At 38.4% G+C, this 21,572-nt stretch overlaps 1 protein-coding gene across 1 annotated transcript in view; it reads right to left on the reverse strand.

Moving 5' to 3' along the window:
• Window positions 1–12,246: 12,246 nt before the first annotated feature.
• Window positions 12,247–21,572, reverse strand: part of TSPAN3 (tetraspanin 3) — a 25,145-nt gene continuing 15,819 nt past the window's right edge. Inside the window, exons 4-7 of the mRNA XM_085303943.1 lie at window positions 19,652–19,753; window positions 18,398–18,550; window positions 17,994–18,077; window positions 12,247–13,175 (exon numbers count right to left, since the gene is read on the reverse strand). Coding sequence (XP_085160069.1) covers window positions 13,083–13,175; window positions 17,994–18,077; window positions 18,398–18,550; window positions 19,652–19,753 — 432 coding nt within the window. The 3' untranslated portion in view covers window positions 12,247–13,082. The remainder of the gene's footprint in view (window positions 13,176–17,993; window positions 18,078–18,397; window positions 18,551–19,651; window positions 19,754–21,572) is intronic.

Consider the following 21,572-nt stretch of genomic DNA (forward strand, 5'->3'; position numbering starts at 1 on the left):
AAAAACAGTGAGGTGAAGAGATTTATTTCTGGGGACAGAAAGACCTTGTTTGCCAAAGTTTCAGATTTTAAAATTGGGCCTAATCAAAGAAAAATGAGTTAAAATTGTTATCCAAAATACCCTGAGCACAGAGGAACTGTTAGCTAAATCACAGTGAGGAAGCCAAAGAGAAATCTAGAGAGAAGACAAAGCCATAGTGGTCAAAAGGATTGTTCCTTAAACGAGCTAGAGTGAGAGTCAGACAAACTTACAGTACTTTATTCTAACTCCTTGCTTCAAGAGTGGAATAAAAGTTGCTGTAGGTCCTTTCTATTCAATGTTCCTGTAGTCCTTTGCACAGGCACACTTAAACTTCCCACAGTTCCCCATGTTACTAAGCAGCACATCTGTAACAGTGCCAAAGCACTCGTTGTACCTCCCATTAGCAAAGGCTCAGAAGACCTGCAGAAACCTGAATAGCATTTAAAGCACTTTGTTTTATTAACAGTAGCGTTCACACAGGTTGAGGATGCCAATGACAGTTTTCTGTGGCCAAGTCTGAATTTGACAGTGATAGAAACATGGTCCACAATAGCCTTCAGTGAGGCCACCGCACTGTAAATAGCAGTTGTCAGAGACAACTGCAACATAGCTAGCTCATCATGTACTGCATGAGAGGAAACCTAAAATATGACAGATTTAATATATTTGCTTCTTTAATACCAAGTCTTTCACAAACAGAATTATAATAAAGCAACAAATATGTATGTAAAGGTAAATATTTCGCAGATGATCTTGATTAAAGGGAAAATAATATACTTTTGAGATGCATCTCCTTTAACTCTGATGCAGAGATTCTGCTAAGACTTTCACTTCTCTGGGAGCCCAGACAGCCTCAMAGCAACCACTGCAGAAGTGATTACCTTGTGACCTTGTTACAGATAGTCTTTGCCTACGTGTACCATAAGATCTGTTTTAGGTGACTGTCAGCAACTGGAATGATAAAAGCTGTTACTTCCCCATCAAAGCATTTCATATTTTTGCTGTTAAACTTTCCTATGCATCTTTTCTTCTATCTAGTAAATACTGTTGTAACTGGAAAAGGCTATAGATACAGATTTGGGTCCCACATGCTAACCCCAAACTGTTCAGGAAATGAAAAAACAGCAGCAGTATTTTCTCACAATTAAATTCCCCTGCTTTACACTGAAGAATTAGGCTGATACGTAGTTACSAAACCATATCTATGCAGTTTGCCCTATCATTGTGGCAATATTTGCCAGAAATAGAATAGAGAGATCAAGAGATAACCACACCCTCTGAGTATACCCACACTTTAGATGTCATCCATCCAGGCAGTAGGAAAAGCAGGAAGGTCAAATGTTGGTTATTTCCTTAGGTTCTCTCCAGTTGGGTAACACACTGGCAGCAAGATTGATGCATTCAAGAAATCATTTATTTTTCAGGTAAGATTGAAAACTGAAACAGACCTTTTCCAGTGGAAGTCATTCTTAAACCAGACTTCAACATTTCTGGTTGAACTTTTTTTGGATAAATACTTCTGATAAGCCTCTACTTTCATTTTGACCCCTATTGTTTCGGCAAGGAGGTGCCAAGCAACACGAAGGGCCAGAACAACAGCTGCAGACAAAGCTGTGTGTTTGTCAGTCTAACTCTTAGCTCACAGCATACTGTAAATAAGCAGAATACCTCTTTACTTACACCRCCAGTGCTCTGGCTCTGGATGGATTCACACACAAGAAGTGGTTCCCAGAACAGAGGGAACATGCTTTTGCCAGTTGCCCTGCAAGAGGGGAACCTAATTACCCATTTATAGCATTTGGCTAGTATGCATACACACACAAACTAATTAAAGAGAAGTTTCAACAGAGTTACTGAGTTGTTTTTGACTCAGCATTACAGGGTAGACTTTAGTTTGCACAACATATAAGTAATATTTCATGCTGACAGTTTTCAGACCTGTAACTGTTAATTCTAGRAACAGTACATAAGTACCTTTATCCATTAAACAACACGGGCAAGACGCACTAAGAGACATTTCCTCCTCAAATCCCAACAGAACGTAAAAGTTCATGACTAAAGTTCACACTTGCTGCTCTTCCAGGGAGATTCTGGATTTGAACAACGTGGTCACAAGACTGCTACGAAAAAGCATAGCAGTAATCTGTTCCATTATTCCTTTAACAGGAATGGTAAAAGTTGAAACTTTCCTTGAACAGGAAAGTTGAAAGTAAACAATACAGTCCAACAGTGCTCTTACACAAGGCTCAAATATGCACACAGTTCTCCTTTACTATGTTATTAAAATCAAGAACTGGAAAATCTGTTTTAAAATAACATTTAACTAACATCAATTATATGTAATTAGACAGGAAATGCCTACAAGTGATAAGTCCATTTCTGCACAGAACAGACTTCAGCTGCTGTGTGTGGCATTAAGACCCCCCAAGCCAGATACAGAACTTGGTCAAAGCAGCGTTAGACTAGAAAGAAAGGAAACTAAGACAGAGTACTAGAATAGCCAGCAYAGTCAGGTCTTAACCACACAGAAAGGACCTCCTGACAAGCTTCTTGATCCATCACTGCAGAGAGATAGCTTCTAGCATTTTTTATGACTAGTCACTGAAAAAAGGTACAAATCAACCCCTTCTACAGTAGGCCAGCTGAGCAGTCAGCAACAACAGGAGTACAGTGGTTGCCTGAGGTTATCAAGTGCTTGTAACACCTCCTTGAGGACCCTGGCTTGAACTCTATGTTAGGAAAAAGTCTGGCCTACCTCAGCTACCGTATTGACAGAACATATACACGTCACATGAACAGCAGTAACTTACCTCAGATTGCTTCTTGTCTTACTGGACAATTACATTTCTGCAGCTCTCCAGGAGCTGCATTCCAGCTCTCAGCTCCTTTTCCAAAGGTAATTTTCCAGGTGAAGACTTCCCATCACAGCTCAGTCCTCAGTGATTACTGAATGCAGTTTAAACAGAAGCACTTAGAGGCCAAGAGGAGATTCATTACAAGCCAGGCATCAGATACTGCTTAACAACAGCCTGCCTGAGTAAGGATTGAGAAACATCCAACCTAAGCACAGGTAGATAAGCAATACATGTTTCTCTGGTACCGTGTAACCTCTTGACTATATTAGCTTTGCCACCTGCATAGTTTGCCACCTGTGGTTTGCCCATTGGTGCAAACAGTGGTGCCCTGGCCACCAGCGCTCGTTAGCTTAACTACACAGGCTTAGAGAACTCCTCATCAGTAGTATTTAAATACAGTTTGCTGCGCTGAAAGGTTACTGTTAACCTTCAGTCTGGAGTGGCTTGAAAAACAGTCTCTACAACTCCAGACCATCTTCCTCCCCCTTATCTTGTTCTCCAGCTTGYACAGCTGAGTCAATCAAAGAAAGGGCAATTAGGAGCCACATAGCTGCTAGCACTTCACCTGTCCTCAATAAACCAYGCTCCTCACTAGTGAACAGGAAGAATGGGAAGGTACCTTTAGCTTCACCTTCACCCCTTARATCCATGCCTGCTTGCTACCATAGACTTATTTGCAGGACTGAGTAGCCAAAGCCCTTTGCAGATAAAGTAGAGCTGTCTGTTACAAAACAAAACTAGAGGCAGCATCAGGATCAGCCACTACCATCCAACAGCAACATTCACCAGTTTCCTAAATTAACACCAGTGCTGATAGATGCTGCCCCCTAYACATCATTGGTGTTTTTATATTACAGTTGTGCCATGTTGGGCATGCTCAATGTAGCTGAGGCTAAAGGGGAAACAGTTGCTGTGATTTTGCTTCATATCCCTTCAGCTATGCRAAGGATCCTGCAGAACTGTACTTGCAAGTGTTTTCTCAGGAAGGAAGTAGAGGAATACTAGGCCACACCGGGCTTTTTGGAAAGCAAATTCCTGCTAGCAGTCTACRGGGACTGCTGAGCTGTTTTTTGTAAAATACTTGTGTGGTGTAGCTAGAGGAATAGGAATTCAGTGTCACATCTGTGACTGGGTTATTAATGAAATGACAATGCCCCAAACACTGAGAGAAAGTTGAGTAATGTAGAAGGAAAAGAGCTTTTAGTCAGTGTCTAGTTATCTTTTTGTTGACAATTATGTAATTCCTGTGGCTAGCTCACATTGTAGATGAGAGAAGCTCAGGGCCACAGTTAGCTCCAGATTTGTGTACTCTCGGATCATGCAGAGTGAAAGTTTGATCTGTTTCTGGAATGGCTAAATGATCGTTTTCCTATCAAATTAGCAAGTGCACACAGTACAGTGCATATACCAGCTTTCTAACAGCTGTTGAAGGACARATGATACCTGATCTGGTGAAAAGCCTCTTGGTGCAAAGTTAAGAGCATATCTGCAGCCTATTACTGCTGTGTGTCATACGGCTGCAGGATTTCTGTCTGGCACAAGGGCCCTAAAGCCAGATTTATTGTGTCGCTGTACTACTCTGACCCAAGCCACAGACTAAATCTTGCTTCCAGATATAAAACTAATAACTAAGACCTCCCTAGCTATCCTCCAGACTTAACATGTTCGAAATTTTTAAGAGGAAAGGGGGGGGGGGGGAAGAAAAAACCCTGAGCAAATAGAATTGGGCTTAGAATGGAACTATCAGTTATAACCAGGTGTTTCCACATACCCTCTTGAAGCTGAAGAGGGTACAAAGAAACTTGAGGGGCATGGTGGAGAAGGCAGCAGATATCCTGAGATTCTTTGAAATCAAAAAGATTTTTACTTATCAGATCAGAAAAAGCCAGTGCTGTACGGTGCCTGCACCATAATTCAACTAAACCACCAAACTGAGGGCAGTCATATGGAGAAACCACCATCATATTCATCTGTGCAAGACTGAATGAATTGTAAYTGCACAATTAGTGTTTTAGCTTAATCAAACTGTCTTTAATTTAGTGCAGAAAGCACATTTTGGCATTTACTGCAGCCCCTGCTCCAGGGGATATGGGCAAATGGAAGAAATTCTAGCCTGAACCTGAATTAAATTTCCTGAGTGTGGGATTAGACTTGAACTGTTTAAAGACCTGAGGCTAAACTCTTTATTAACAAGTGACTTGCTCTACGATTTTGGAGAAGTCATCATACATCAGTTTCCCCATCTGTCATGTGGAGTTTGTAAAGCACATTGACATCACCCATTCATCACCCACGTCCTTCCGGCACGCTAAGTATTTTTGTGATCACTCAATCCCAGACTCATTCTTAAAAAGCTAGCTTTGGGTGATAGTCAGATCAATATTTACAATGGAAAATCTTGTACAAAAGAACAAATTATATTGTGTACACAGTGCCCTTTCTTGTTTTGCAGTAAGACTGGATGGCTCTTAGGAAGGAGGGGTGCAGACATGGATAATATTCACACTCAATGTAGTGGGGGAGTTTTGTACGTTCCCTTCCGCTTCGCAAGGAACAGCTGCATTAAGAAAGAATTGTTCTAAAATTTAAGCTGAGAACAGTCTGTGTAGGAACGTCTTGGGAAAGTGGTGAACTTTAACCTTCCCAGGATAAGAACGTTAACATAAATGTGAATGGAAAAGCTTTCAATGCATTGATAGACGTGAGAAATGCTTTGTCTTTAGAGAAGGGCTGCAGAGCCCTTCTTGTGTCTGAACCCACCATGAGGAAGGGAGACATGAGCAACAGTGACTTTGTTCTGCTAAATGGCAGCTAAAGGTTTTAGTACGGTCACTGCACAATTCACTAGCCATATTGGGATTCAAAATCAAAGAGAAGTCCTTAYTCTAGGGGTAGAAGGGATCTTAAGAAATGCATCCTCCCTGCTCAGCTGGGATATGTGCTAGCTTTTTATAAACTAGAGCACAATCAGCATAGGTCCTAAATTATAGATTAAACTTGCACAGTCCTATGTTCAGTATCCTCAACACACCAGTTCTCAATGTTGAGACCTTTGTTTCCCACCCAGGCCCCAGGTGTGCAAATACTGCCAGATTAAAAAGATGGTTTCATGCTTTTAGAACAGGCATTGGATCCAAAGCACAAGAGCACATTAGAATTCTGGGCTAGAGGGACAAGCACTCTTTGCAAGGATGGGGCATTATCCAAATCCTGAAGGCACCTTCAGGAAACAGCACTGCCTAATTCTTCTACAGTATGTACTGCGACATAAGATCTTGCCTATTGCCTGTATGGTATTTAGTAGAGGCCTGGCAAAAAACTTCATAAGGTAGTCTTTGGCAGTGATGGTTCACCTCTCTTGTACTTACTTGAGAATGTATGAACACTATTCCTGTTCAACTGATTTGCTGGCAGTCTTGTTCAACAGCAAGGATGATTTAATTTCATACCTTTCTACTTCCTTTGTCCAGATAGGAAAAAAATTGCAGAACTTTGCTTAAGCGCAATTTTCTAGACTGGCTCCTTCCCTGTATTTTTTCTACAAAGCAGACTGTTTTTGCATGCAAGCCTATCCTAGGAGCTCCTAAACAGCTCAGACTTAAGTAGCTTGCTCAAGCTGTTGATGTGCATGGAGAAAAGTAGTCGCAGTTCTTCATTCATAGCCTGATGCTAGCAAAGGGCAGACACTACAGTTACATTGGAAAAACCTTTACTCTTAAAYGGGGCATAAGCTCCCTTGGTGAAAGGGGCTGTTGCCCACTGAAGCACCACGCATCCAAGATGAAAGCAAAGCTGTCCAGCTTCTGAACTGACCTCAATAGCAACAGCTCTACAGCCCTGAACTGTTGTGGCACAGTCAAGAGCAATAACCCATTTCTGCAGGCCTCCCTCTAGTAGAGAGGAAAGAGTTCTCAACTCAAAGCTTTCAAGTGAAGCGTAACATTCAGGATGAGCTGGTATGAAAGATGAATGGGCAACAGCAAAAAGCTTAATCCATTATGTGTGTCCATTTACACCTACAGCTATGTAGGATACACCCACGCAAGCAAATTCTGACACTGTCCCATCAAAGGCCACCCCTACCTAGACATTAGCAAAGCAGCAACTACACAGATCTGGTATCCATCACTGTAATGTTGCTTTCTTCCTAAGCAGTCCCACTACTGAACACCAAACTGAGCTGGACAAACAGCAAGCTCATTAAAAGACAAAAAGAAGCCTGGTAACATGAGTAATGATATGTGAGACAGCAGGAAACAGGATAAGACTGCCAGCATCTTATCATCCAACAGCTGTACATTGCCCATAGCAACCAGCAAATACTGTTTCCACTTACACTGCATTAAGTTCAGCAGGACAGTGATCATTCAGTCCCAGACAGGGATTTTAGACAACAGGCCAAGATTTGCTTTGTGGTATTGCCAGTTTAGGTGTAATATAGATGCCAGCTCACATTCCTTAAACACACAAATTTTAAAAGATGTTACCCTCACAGGATCTTTCCACCTACTCAATGCTGTTTCAGGAGGGAGATCAGCTACAAGAAGGTGGAGAGATCAGCATAGAGAAGATTAAAACTCATCTTGCTGAAGAGTTGGAGGAAGAAAGGAGCTTACTATATGTGAGTTTATTTTTATGAAGAAGAGAAGATGTTTAGCTACTGGGTGGGGAGGAGAGGGGAAGGCACTTAAGAGATTAGGGTGGAAAAAATTAAAGGTGCAGGTGGTATCCAAGCATTGCATTCATCTAAGCAAGTACATATATTACAGGTTACAGTATAAAGGATTCATAGATCCACTTAAGTTAGAGACTTCTGTTACCTTTCACCTAYAAAGCAACTTTACTCCCTTATGTATTAAAAAGCTTTGGATGAGGTCTGGCTCACTGCTGCAAGAAAGCTACATGCTTGTGCAGTCTGCACTGGAACTTAGTTCCTTCTTCAGGAAAAGACACAAGMAGCAGGTGCTTTGGATAAGCAGTCATTTCAGGTGGGCAAGTAGGGTGACAAACATGCTGCTAGCTATTTGAAGCTGAAATTTGAAGTACTGTCCAACAACAAGCGTAAGAAATTCACCTGCCCTTAAATTAAAAAAAANACACCCACAAACTCTCCCCAAATCTCTTAATGCTGCTGGTATTAGCTTCACAGGCTAAAATAACACTAAAAGTAGTAGCTGCTGAAAAGAAGTGGCTAGGTTTCAGAGATAGCATTATCAGTACTTGAAAATGTTGTAGAACATGAAAATGTAATCAATGTACTACAGTGCAATCAGTCCTACAGACCTTCTATCAAGTCTGTCAACAGGGGAGCAGTACCAGAAGTCATTTATCAATTCTGTTGCAATATCTTTATTTCGAGGGCACTGAATTTTGGTAGACTGCACTACAGAAGAGTAATATCAGATAAAGGAAGTGGATAGGGGCATCTTACACATTGTTTATTCAGAACAGTTAAGGTCACAGAAGACTATTGAGAGAGCAGTCAACACAACTATATCTAAAAACTAAGAGCTGTAACATTTTATTTCAAAAAAACTAGCAAGACTTGTTCTCAACTACAAGATAATTGAGAGGAAATCACCCCTCCTCCCAAAAAAGTGAAAAATCTTAAACAAAGCAGTCAAAGAAAAAAGCTGGAATGATCTTAAGGCATTCCCTGTCTCCTAAAGGACACTTGGCTATCCCCTCAATTATCTTGGCAAATACTAGTCCATTAGAAAGGACAGATTACAGAGACTCCAATAGTCCTGTATAATGCAATCCAGTGATTATACTTTCTGTAAGGCAGGGGAGAGGGGAAGATCTTTCCTGATGTATCATTTTGATATCTCTTGCTGTAGTGCTGTAATTTAAGTTCACGATTTTTTGTCCTTACAACATGAACACAAAGATATACTTCAAATGCATAAAAGAAATYCCCTAAAGAGGAAGGTAAGAAACTATAATTTCTCAGTGTTTCCTTTGCTAGGACAATGAATATTAAAAATACTTAAGGCAGGTGGGTGCTGTACCAAGAAAAAAAAAAGGTTAATCAATGATGCTAAAATTGATAGAGAAATCAAAAAAGGAAATAAGGTTTTAAATGTTAATGAGAATGTGTTCAAAGCTCAACTTTTAGGGTGTAAACTAACTAAGGAACATAGAAAAAGGGGGAGTAGTGAAGATAAATGCAGAGGTCCTGGGCAATTCAAATTAAGATGAGGCTCAGGCTAAGTATACATTGCAGATCACAGCACAGAAGTATTGAGCAAATCAAACTAGCTGGTGCCAGAAGTAGTGGAGCTGTGTAACACGTGTTAAGCAAAAGCTACTTTATGGTACTTGGCTCAGTAGTATTAAGTAGCCTGTACTGCTGTTTGTGTCGCTGTGGCTCGAGAACCTCCAATACTTGAGCTATCTTATACTATCTAGTGAGGGAAGCCAGTACTACACCACAGACTGGAGTCCTACACTAAGGAGTATTCATCAGTAATAGCTAGAAAAATAGCTAGAGGATGAAAATCTAAAGGAATGGAGAACTCTCCCATCTTGCTCACACTTAACTTTTTATGCATATGCATAGGGTAGTTTTTCTTTTTTTTTTTTTTTGAGGTGACAAAAAATTCTTACCTTGAATGTTTACAGGAGCCTGAGACTTCATTATGATACCCTCATCTAAGTGGAAGTATCCATACCAATTTCAAATTTTCTTCAGGTGAAAAAAAAGCCCAGAGGCAAACTTTGCTTAAGACAGTTCAGCAATAACTGAAGCAAGAAAGCAGGCTGGTGAAACTATGCTAAGAGAAACAGTTTGCAATAGCACCATCTTTTTCATCCACAGGACAGAAGTCTAGCTCTTAGCACGTGGATAATTTGCTAAGAGTCAAATTTTATTAGGAGTAGCAGACAGTTTAGATCCAACATGCATGGGAATTCAGCTGGAAGACCRGCAAATCAAGATCCTCTTAGATGCAAAACAGGCAGTTAGAAATGCATACTGTTCAGATCAAGGAGAAATGAAAGCTCTCTTGATAAAAGAAAGAAATATTCCCTCACATTGGCAGGATGAAGATTGCAATATCATTACATATTTTAATACTGTTGCTTTAATATATTCACAACATAAGTTATCTTTTTATATAAAAAAGCACAATTACAGTGCTATTCTACTACAGGCAAAGTTAGAAGCCAAATATACCATGATTGTTTTYGAAAAAGGCACAGAGAACAGCACTTCCGTAAGTGCAGCCTTGGGTTTTACAAGGCTGTAATGCACAGCAATAGCATCTCCTTGACAAGCAGGAGAAGTTGTTTTGCTTTCATTGTTTAAATCTTACCTGGACATAAAAATATGAACTACCACTAAGTAAGTCTCACCTCTGCCCTCTGCCTTTAACATCAATCTGCCTCCTTTTCTACTGGACTGAAGATTAAGTTCCAGTGCTATACTGTGGGTCAGAGATTTCAGAAGTCTAAAAAATTAGTTTGTACTTCTAGAGTACTAAGCAAAACAGATTTACACCCAGTCCAGGACTTTCCACACTACAGCAATATTTGATATTAACTGAGCTAAGCTATACTGAATTAGTTGTAAATAATTAAGCTCTCCAGGTTCAGAATTCAGCAGGATTCTACATWGCTAGCACTAACCACTAATACTTTCGGTCATCAATTGACACCGATGAATATTTTCAAGACCGCTATATGGGAATTTGGGTATGCCTTATTTGAGTAGTAGTCCCACTGTTTATTAGTTAGCACACAGCAACTCCAGCACATTTATGATGCAGTATCACTCAGGGACTGCAGTTAGATATGAATACCACTGTAGTATGAGCTAACTATTAAGGAGAAGCACTTGTTCACGGCTTGAATCAGACAGTCACACAAAATGCAACAGATGAGATGCCTGCTTTTGCTTTTTGAAGAATGGCTATTCACACATCCCAGGAATCACGCAAGGTTGTCACCGGTTCCTAGAAATACCATATACAGGTAATATACTATGTTTACTGTCCATCCTTAACCACTTCAGCACTGAATTCAAAGACAGATTTGTGTCTTTCTTACCTCACCTCAGTAGCTCCAACATATACCAAAGATACTGCTACATGACAGGCATGATAGACTCCAACTTCAGCACAATTACAAGCTGGGTTTTTTTTTTTAAGATAGTGCTTTATGCAATCAAAAGCTGTAATGTTTATTGATTACACTTAAACTCCTATGTTCTGTCATTATTTTCTGCRTTTTCTACATAAACAAGCAGAGGCTTCTCTGACCTACCAGCATAATTATCTGGTGCTATACACTGCCAGTCACCTCTACTCCAAACCTATGGCTTACAGTGCACGCACCTAAATCTTGTGGGAAGAGAAAGTTTTCAAAAGGTATGTTAAGGCTCTTCACTGAGCAGCCTATTCCTGCCTTGTAGCTAATGAGAGTTGACTATTTTTCTAAGCAGCCTTATCTTTATTCTGTGGGATACAGAAATTGCTTTAAATCTGTCCCTGTTCTGACTCTTAGACACTAGGGTCCTCTTTCTCTTTAGTCTGTGATCCTACCAAGCATGTCTACAATATGCAATACAACATAGTGCAGATCTTAAACTTATCCATTCTCCTCAGAGCAGATTCTGTTAACGGGCTTGCTACCATATCAATGAAACTTAATGCCAGTCTCATGAGTCACTTGCAATACTGAGAATGAAAATCTAAGTCTCAAGGGCAGATCATCTGAAACACACCTTTATGAATTAACAGACTTCTCAAAGCATACTTTTACATCAGTGTAACTCTAAATAAATTCCTCAAAAGATGTATTGGCCTTTACAGCAGATTGTGCCTGTTAAAGTTGTATTTTCCCCAAGTGATGATTCTTTGCATATTTGAGAAATTATGATATATATTATGTAGCTGTTAGCATGGCTGAACACATCTACTTTGCATGATAAAGCACCCAGGCAACTGACAGTAATACTGAACATTCCTGACTTCAACGAACAAGGCAACCCAAGCCAAGGAAAGCAGAGCAATGACTAAGCATCTGAATAATATACAACAGATTTTTATATAAAATCGACATACAGCAGTTACAATATGGATATTCATTCTTTACCCACTTTTGAGAGGCGACAGATTCTTACCTAGTTATATTCAGAAGGTTTGACATTCCACCAAATTTAATTTATTGTTCTGCTGCAAGTTTCTCAGATATTGTTTCAAATACAAAGAACAAATCTGACACAGAAGTTTCCACCAAACCTTAGGTGCCTTCACTTACATACATCTGTATTTAAAACTGGTGCTTTCACATTAAAGTTTACACTTCTAGCATGCCAGGACTCTGTTTAAGATTCCAGTGCATCTGTTCAAATGGAAAACAAGACATGTTTATAGGGAGGATATACAGAGATTTTATTTAATCAGGTTTACTATTTACAGTTGAGATCACTTTCACATACTACTTTGCTACTCTACAAGGCTATAGTATTTCCAAACCAATTTAAGATCTACAGTCTAACAGTTCACTCAACACATAAAACCGCTCTTCATAGAAAAATGAAATATTATAGAACAGTAGTGCATCCATTGTACTCCTGAAATGCCAGCTTGTATTTTAAAACACTAACACTTGGAAGAATTGATCTCTGATGATCAAAACTGCAGTCACATGATTCTAAAGTTTTGGTTAGTAGTCATTTTGTACAATTTTAATATATATAAAGTGTACTGGATTTAGGTGTTTTTAAAAAGTGACACTGGTGAGGGGCAATATTAAAACATTATTTCTCAAATTAAGACAGCTGGCTTCCTTTGTACAACTTTGGCCAAAAAAGTTCCATGTAGTAAAGGCTAACAAATTCTCTCTATATATGCAAGAATCAGTTAATGCTTAGAGGTAATCTACCAAAATAGGCACACATCCTTTGACTTTCATGTCAACCAAATTACACTTGCAAATGGTTCTGAAATTAGAGAGTTTACTAGTATACTAAAACATTTAGATACATGAACAGCTGGCTAAAACAGTGAAAGTCACAGGTAATTATAGGGGTGCGTGGAAAGCCAAGTTGCTTTGCCCATCACCAGTGTACATTACAGCTGTCCTCATCTGTGAAAGGTGTGCTTCAACTAATTGTAGGGCTCRAAAACTATCACAGTAGACCTGGCCCATTCACCTTCCACATAAATGAGATAAAACTGAACCTCATGTTCACATTCTCTTCTAGGCATAGGTTCCGCCAGTGATGAGAAGTTCGTAAGCAGGATCCCGACTCCTCCTACATAGTACTATACAGGCACACAACATCCCCAGAAGCTATGGAGGAAAAAAGAAAACAAACTGAGTACAAAGATGATACTTCAAGAGACTTAATTTCTGCACAGAAATTGCCAGCATCTTTCATAATACTGTAACTGTCCAGAAGGTAAAAGGTAACAAATTTTTGGAAAAGCTTCACTTTGTTGCAAAAAGCGTGGGCCACAAATTCCAGCTTTATTTTCTTGCAGAAATGTCGTAAACATCTTTAACAAGATCCATTTTAGTCAGCAACTTGTATTCAACTATTCAAAGGGATGAAAAAACTAATTTTTGAAAGGTAGTTCTTTAGATAATGTGGTATGAAAAAAACGAAGTTAAGCAACTGTATTTATTAGTCCTTAATTGCAATGATCAAAAAGGGCATGACTTCAGAGTTTCACAGATCTGCCTTCCCCTTGGAGCTTATTTCAAATGCTGAWTCTTCATTAACATGCTACACAAGTTAGGTACATTCTGAATTACTCACTTTTAGAAAGTCTCCTGCAAATAAACTATGCAGTACTGTGATTATGCTGGTAAGTTTTCCAGAAATTTAGGTAAATTTATTCACATTTACAAGACTGAAGTCAGGTGAACATGATCAGGGACTTAGGATAAATGATACTGTAGAAATGTTGCATGCTTTTAGAGGGCAGGATAAGATTGCACCTTCTCAAAAAAAAGTTTATAGCGATATGTTCTATAGTTTGCAGTAACTGGCAATAGTAAAATGGTAAAATAAGAGACTGTTTTGATTTGTTCATATGTGTACAGGAAGAAGTCTATTCACAGATGCAAATACTTCAAGAGGCTCTGGTCACAGCTATGAAATATAAAGCATCACCCAGCAGGTAGGTAAAYTCCTTAAGATCTGAACAAAGCGAACAGAACAGTGAAATAGGTAGCCAATCAAATGCAAAGTTTCTTCATTCGATACAGCAAAAATCCAGTGAAAACCATTATCACTAGGTTGGATGGAAGACTACTCACTTTTATTAAAAAGTTTGATGCAAGTGCCACATGCATTACACTTGTTAAGTTTTAAAACAAAAGCTGAAGTATTAGGTTGCATGTATATGCAGTTAAGTTTGCTGAAAGATTGAAATAACAGTTTTTAAAAGCCTAAATAAGCCTAAAGTAGTAGTGATTGAAGAGATGCATAATGAAACTCCAGTATGAGCTCTTAATTTCCTGGAAAGGAACAAGCTGTAAAGGTCAAAAATATTCTGTCTGGAGTGCATTCTCAGCTTCTGACATACACATTAGTTCAGCTCAGGTCCAGAAAAAGCATCTGCAAGATAACCTAGAGTATGGCACTTCAGCTTGTTGGTAAAACCAGGACTTTCATTGCTTTTCATCAATGTTTGGTGTTTCAGCTCATAGACCAACTCCCAAAATAATTATATTCATGTCAGGTTCAGAGTTCCAATCTTTAAAATTGCCAGTAAGGAAAAACTGAGTTATTTGAGAGTGTCTCTTCATGGCCAGAAACTTTCCTTCTAGGGAAGGAGGCAATATCCACAATTCAAAAAACAAAACCAAAACACTCCAACTCACTAAGTTAGACTTGTGAGATGGAAAGTTTGTCATAGTTGCCAGTGGCTACTATACTTACAGGCAACAAGCCTTCTTCATGAAGATTTCATTTTTCCCCTGTTCATAACAACAGTAAGACTAAGCAAGCACTGCAGAGAACACCTCCTTCAGTCCTTGCAGACTTTATATAGAGGTATACTAATCAGAATCATACTCTCAGTTCAGGCTTCCGCTCTAATATTAACTCATCCAGGCAAAGCAAAACCAGACACAAGTGAACCATCACAAAAGTACTTCAGAAGAGTTAAGTCTAATTCAGTGAGCTGTGTAGTCATTAAAAGCAGAACCATAAGTATTCTTACCTGAGATATCATGGAAATCAAGCCATTGCTCATATCATACATATTATTCCAGCCATGTATTTCAAATACCAAACAGATGGAACCCCCCCTACACTTATTCACAAAAATAATCCTAGTCAATGACTCAGTGAAGATATTCAACTTATGTACAGAGTTGTGTAGAATCGTAAGCAGCATCAGGCATTATAGTACAAACTCATGAAAAACTATTGAATCACTATTTAAACCATTTACATATTTTAGGATGTTAGTGAGCATTTTCCCAGAACTTACCGTAAAACACAGAAATGACTCCCCTATTTCATCTTTCTCTACAGAAATATTTTAGCATGACAATTTGGAAAATCTGCTGGCACCTCTAATAAACCTTCTCTAAAGCAGTTGATTCTGTTTCTCTTCAGTTGTTACTTAACATGGTGAACAAGTTTGTATTAAAGACATACTCACACATCCATACCCCTTTCTAAGRGCATTTATATAAAAAGCCACATCTCCCACAATTACAAGTGGGAAATCTGCTTGCAAAGAGTAACACATCAAGTCTACTTTTATATGAACCAGTTTACCTTCTTCTAGGTGCGTGTGTCGGGGGCGGGGGGGGGGAAGGAAGGGTGTACAGAAAAGCTAGCTGGCAGTATTGGACTAGAAGAAACTATGTGGAAGCCTGTATCAGGAAAATACACATGCAAAACTTAGTATATTGTACATGATCACTACTTAACTAAAAAAAAAAGCTACTTTTAAGAATGATCTCTGCATCTACTCAAGCAGCACTTTTACTGCTTTTCACTCTCTTCAGTTTGCCTCCAATTTATTAATAGTTTTATGCTGTCAGTATGATTGAGACTAGAGACCTTGGTAACTAATACAAACACACCAAAAGTGACCTTTACACAGAGAGATTTTCCACAAATCAAGATGTGCAAAAATCCCACTATATTCTTCTCACAATTTTTTTATTTTAAAGAAAATATTCAAGACTAAGTTTGCTGAAGATAAGCTATTAGAGACAATGAGCTTCTAGGGAGCCTTATTATACAACATACTAAATAAAAATCAGGTCACAGTAGACTATGATAAGTACTTACAGGAGTAGTAATAAAATACACCAAGTATTCACCAATTATTTGCCAGATTATCAGTCCACTAGGTTTTCAGGATGTGACCTGCATTATAGGCTATTTACTGAAGATTATGTTCTTGTTTACATTTCAATAAGCCTTTAAACTGTTTTACTGAGAAACAGACAAATATATACTTAAGTTCTCCATAATAGATAAGAGGATGTCACAACCACATTGAAAACTTAAGTTATGTCTTAACTTTTAGCAAACAGATCAGTGAGTATATGGTTTAATATGAACTCATCTGAAACCAAAAAGTCCTTTTCTAGAACATGCAAATTTACAGCTGGAAGCATTTGAACTGCGTAACAAAGATACAATACGACCTCTTACAGAGTTTAGTGTGATAATTACTCAGCGAATATTACTTAAGTGAAATCTCAAAAGTATCCCAAATACCCTTTATTCTATTCATTTTCCAAACAGGTGTCTCAACTTGTTTCATCTTTAAGCAAAGCTATTTCAAACTGTATATTGCAGCACTAGCAAAAAGACCTCTGATGCATAGTTTGTCAAGAAAATAACATGCACTTTCTGCTGATAGCCTGAACTACCAATATGTGGAGACAAATCAAGAAGCACCCTCTAAAAAGATACAATCTGAACTATAGCTTTAAACACCTTAAGTCATAAAAACAGCAATTTAAAAAAGTGTTTTCCYGTAGAAGACTGGGCACAGATCTCAATAAAAAAAAAGTTCTGTATCTGAAGTAATCCAATTCTGGACAGTTCAAAAATACTATGATGTACAGTGTTACACATGCTTATGAGTGCAGCACTGAAATAGAAAATTTAGTTTCAGAAGTTGGTTTACAAAAGAGGACCTKCCCTCACACATACAATCCAGTTCAAAAGCTGATTTTGAAAACAAAAATGACTAAACCATTTGACTCAATCAGTAAAACGTTTTCTGAGTACAAATGCTGGTAAGGGCRCAAAATTAACTTGACATTAGTTTTCAGGTCTTAGGATTCAGCATGCGTAGTACAYTTCTCAAACAGAAATACTGCCAGAATCCCAAAAGATTGTGTACTAAGCCTTCTGAACTGAGCGCTCAAAATTCCAAATATACACGTATCTCCAGAAGACACCCCTGGTCTTTCTGAAAAAAGAGTAAATACTGAGGTATAAATTAGCCTTTATTTCCCCCCTTTTTTTTTATTTATAACCCAGAAAACTAATAATAATAAGGACTTACATGGGAGATAGCCTGCACTCAATCTTAAGCAGGTAGGGTCCTCAGTTTGATTTTTTTTCCTGCAAATCTAGCAATCAAGACACCTTCAAGACACTATGTAAAGCTCAATTTAACAAGAGTATGCTGTCAAAGATGCTGGTGTATCTTTTGGGTGGTTTTGACATTATTCATATGCCATGAAACATACTTAAGTTGATGTATCTCTAAAATGACATTAGTTATGAGCTATCTGTGGTAAAGCAAATACTTTATGTCAATTCAAGTGCTAAATGTCATCAGAGCACATTCATGAGATACAGGCACCTGATGCTTGGATATTTAGTTTAAGACGGTTTAGCATTTACATTCTAGTAGATTACTGCATGTAATGTTTGGATTGTTCAGCCTTCTTCGAATCTAACAGAAGGCATATCCATGTAACAGTAGTATTTAGATCACGCATGATTGAGAAGCTTTGTATTAGAAATACTTACAATTGACTGCGGTCCATTTATCTCCAAATCAAGTAGGGACTAAAGTTGTTAATAACATGCACATATCTATAATGACCTGGAGAGCAGTTTAAAGTTTCATTTGAGAAAAAAAAACTTTATAGCTTAAAACCCAAAACTCTTACCTGAATAGCAGCAAAGGCTAGCGCTGCCCAGATAACATACATCATGATCTCTTGTAGCTTCTTTACAACCAGAGCCTCACAACCCTGGAACAAGTAAACTCATTATGTATCTATTTGGCAACCATACAGGACAGGCAGGGAGAGCCCCGTCCTCCCCGCTAAACCTCAGATAGTACATAAAAATAACCCAAACACTAAGACAAACCTAAAAATAGAAAGTCAGTACTGACAATGCCAGTACTGGACAAAATGGAAAAAATGTTTCCCCTCTCCTTTAGAAACCGTRTTTATTACCTGATAAACCAAATACACCTAATATTTCATACCCCAACTAAAAAGAAAATTTAGTTGTTGTCAGCAGGTCTACATGGCTATGTAAGTTCATATTTTGTTGGCTATCTTACCTCAGAATAAAGGTCCATTGGGCGGGTCAAACTGCCAGTACAATTGCTGAGAGCTGCTTTGCAACAGCTAAGCGGCACACTGTTATTTTTAGTTTGTTTGAACCAGACAGTATTCTCCCAGTCTGAATAGTTATGGATCCCACAACAGCGCAGCTGAAAAAGATACCAGTAAAAAGCCACTGGGTTTACCAGTAGTGAGATGAGACAGTAATTCTAATTCCACCACCACATGTATTAAGTAACAGAGGCAGCCTAATCGTAAGTAACGGATTATCTGACAAAGTTATTTTATCAAGTTATAGGCTGCATGGTTTATAAAACTATCAGCAGCTTTAAATCATTTAACATATATTCCTTACAAAACAGGCTTGACATTCCAGTTCCTGATGAGCATTTAACAATCCATTTCACTCCCCTCATGCTCTCCCCCAACAAGACAAATAGCTTTATTTTAGGGTCAGAATAGCTCCATTATTATAGCTTTCTACAGATGCTTGAAACTGTTTTCTGGACATAGTTTGGGATAAAAAAAACACAGTCCATTTGTCTCATAAAACAGCAGTCCAGAATTTAAGTTAATTTTATATAGTCAAACGTGGCTGTATAGAAAGCCTTCAGGACGCTCACAGACCACTGTGGGCCTCGGAGTCTTCCTGTGTGCARTACTGCCTTTAACAGAGGTACCAGCTTAAGCGCTGAATTACCAGTTTGTCACCTTTGCTTTTTTCCTTTCAGCAAGGAATCTTGGCAAGGTGTTAATTAGTAGTACACCATTGATTTAAATGCATTATATAAAAAATACTGCATGTTACTGATAAAACTAAGAATATTGAAAGCTCCTGAATGTTGCCTCATTTTGATGGTTACTTTTGCCCCAAAACAGCAAAATCAGAAGCTTGCAACACTGAAATTTAGCTAGAATCAAGAACGCTTTTTTGTCATGTTCTAGATAACYGTGCAGAAAATTAGAGCATTCTATAATGTCCATCACAGAAAAATAGGAGTACTAAATACTTGGATATAAACACCTATTATAGACTGTTTATTATGCAGCAAAATATACCTCCCCAAAGGTTTCATAATTCCACTGGTTGTAACAATTCAAACTAATTACTGACCAATTAACTGTTTACTAGATTTGTCAAAACAGGGGAAAAGATCTTACTGATGCTGTGTTGTTCTCCTACTTGTTAATTTCAGATATAGAAAGGACTGAAAAGCTTCTACAAAACACTATGTGCCTGGCTGTCTCACCTGTCTCTGTACATAGTCAATAGCACGACTGGCTGCATCAGGATTTGTCCCATTATATCCATTGTATACTTTCTGAATGCTGTGATCAACTTCATCCTCCACCTGTGAAATATTAGTAAAGCATCCACATTAGCACACTGACAGAAGTAGTAGAGGTCTAGATATAATCAGAAGTAAAACTATTGTGATTCAGATGATAGGTTATCTCTGCTTACTGAAATCAGTATACTTCAGAGGTACAGCTTCTTAAAATTCTAAATCATTTTTTGCAAGAAATTACTAGTTTACAGCTAATGGCACAAAAAAGCCATACTAGTTATCTTACATAAGATTTTAAACAAAGCAGCTTTGAGATATGTCTCAATGGAAACTGCTTTTATCATGATACTGTGGCAGGGATACCATGAAGTTAGGAGCTGCTTGTAGGAGTATGTACCCTTCCACTTCCTCCTACTCCTTCAAAGTTCCAAACCAAAAAAAACCCATCACTGTATAACCACCTGGGCTAATTGACTGGGTTTGGGACCCCAATGASTTATTGATAACTCGTATTATCTGCTTTTCCCATTCTGACTGAAACACAGGTAAATTCTCAGAGACAAGGTCTTTTTGCTGACTATTCTATCCAACAGTGACAGAGCTCTGCTCAGTTTTCCTCCTCTCCATCTCCTGAGAAATGGTGATGGCAGTACATTGTATATAGCAACAGCTACTGAAACAGCTTCCAAAGCTACTGCAGATGAATCAAATTGCTAAAGATGCTGCCAATTACATGTGTTAGAAATGGATGCCACCCAAGAATCATCACTTCTCCCCCAAAAGATAACTGATAATGCCCACTTCTGGAAGAAATATTTCTAGAATCTTTTAAGAAAGATGCTTCACTGTAACTGTTAATTAAATGCACTGAAAATTTTTACAAGTTTGGTGTAGCTAAACATCAGTACCAGAGTAAGAAAAAGAAAAATGAGAATTCAGAGCTAATCTATGACATGCAGCAGGAATTACTTGCAAGGAGTGTAATCTGAAGTCTGAGTATTAAATAAGCATGCATATTCTTCAGTAGACTTGTAAGTTACACTAGCAATGACAGTTATCTTTACAAATAGATATGCATGAAGACAGATACAAATTAAAGCCAATTCAGCCTGCATAGGCACTTTTTTCAGACTAGCTTAAATCAATTGTTTAATGATCTAACTAATTTGATTTACAACTCTGATTCTATTTAGTCRCATGTAAGAAAACAGACCAGTTTGTTATACAGGTTTTTAAATCATTTATTTCAGTCCATGCTTGTATACCATTTGGCTTACAGTTAAACTAGGACAGTACGATGCCTGTAAGCCATGCAAATTACATACAACTCAAACAGGAAAAATCTTGACTTCCAGCTAACTGGCAAGTTTTTTTTTTTTTTTTGGGGAGAGGGAAGGATGGGGATGTAAAGGGGACAGGAAAGAGAGGGAAGGAGTGAATCATTGTTCAGGAAAGCCTACAACTCCACAACCAATAGCCTGTTTAATCCCTGCTGCCATTTTACAGAAAAAAAATCTTATTGTTAAGGACCAACATTGACCTGCTGCAAAATCTACTAATCTATCAATCACAATAGTGCCTACACAAGCTTCACGTTGTTCCAAAGGTGTCTAAACCGGATCCATGCACATGGGTTTACAGAGGCATGTTGGAAAAGTGATTTAAAGGTCACTAGTGATTTGAAAAGGTGCAATGCCACGTCACTGAGGCAACATAGCATTAGACTGTCACATCTGGTACCAACAATTTTGACAACTACTGCCATGACTCCAATCCATCCTTCTGTACAGGTTTGTACAGATTACACTGAAGTAGTTCCAACATGATTTGGGTGCCTTGCTTTTCCTAAAATTCAAAACCACCTCCACATAACAATCCCCCC

Source organism: Rhea americana, unplaced genomic scaffold (assembly GCF_003343005.1).
Source record: "Rhea americana isolate MKP2758 unplaced genomic scaffold, rheAme1 scaffold_201, whole genome shotgun sequence".
NCBI lineage: Eukaryota > Metazoa > Chordata > Aves > Rheiformes > Rheidae > Rhea > Rhea americana.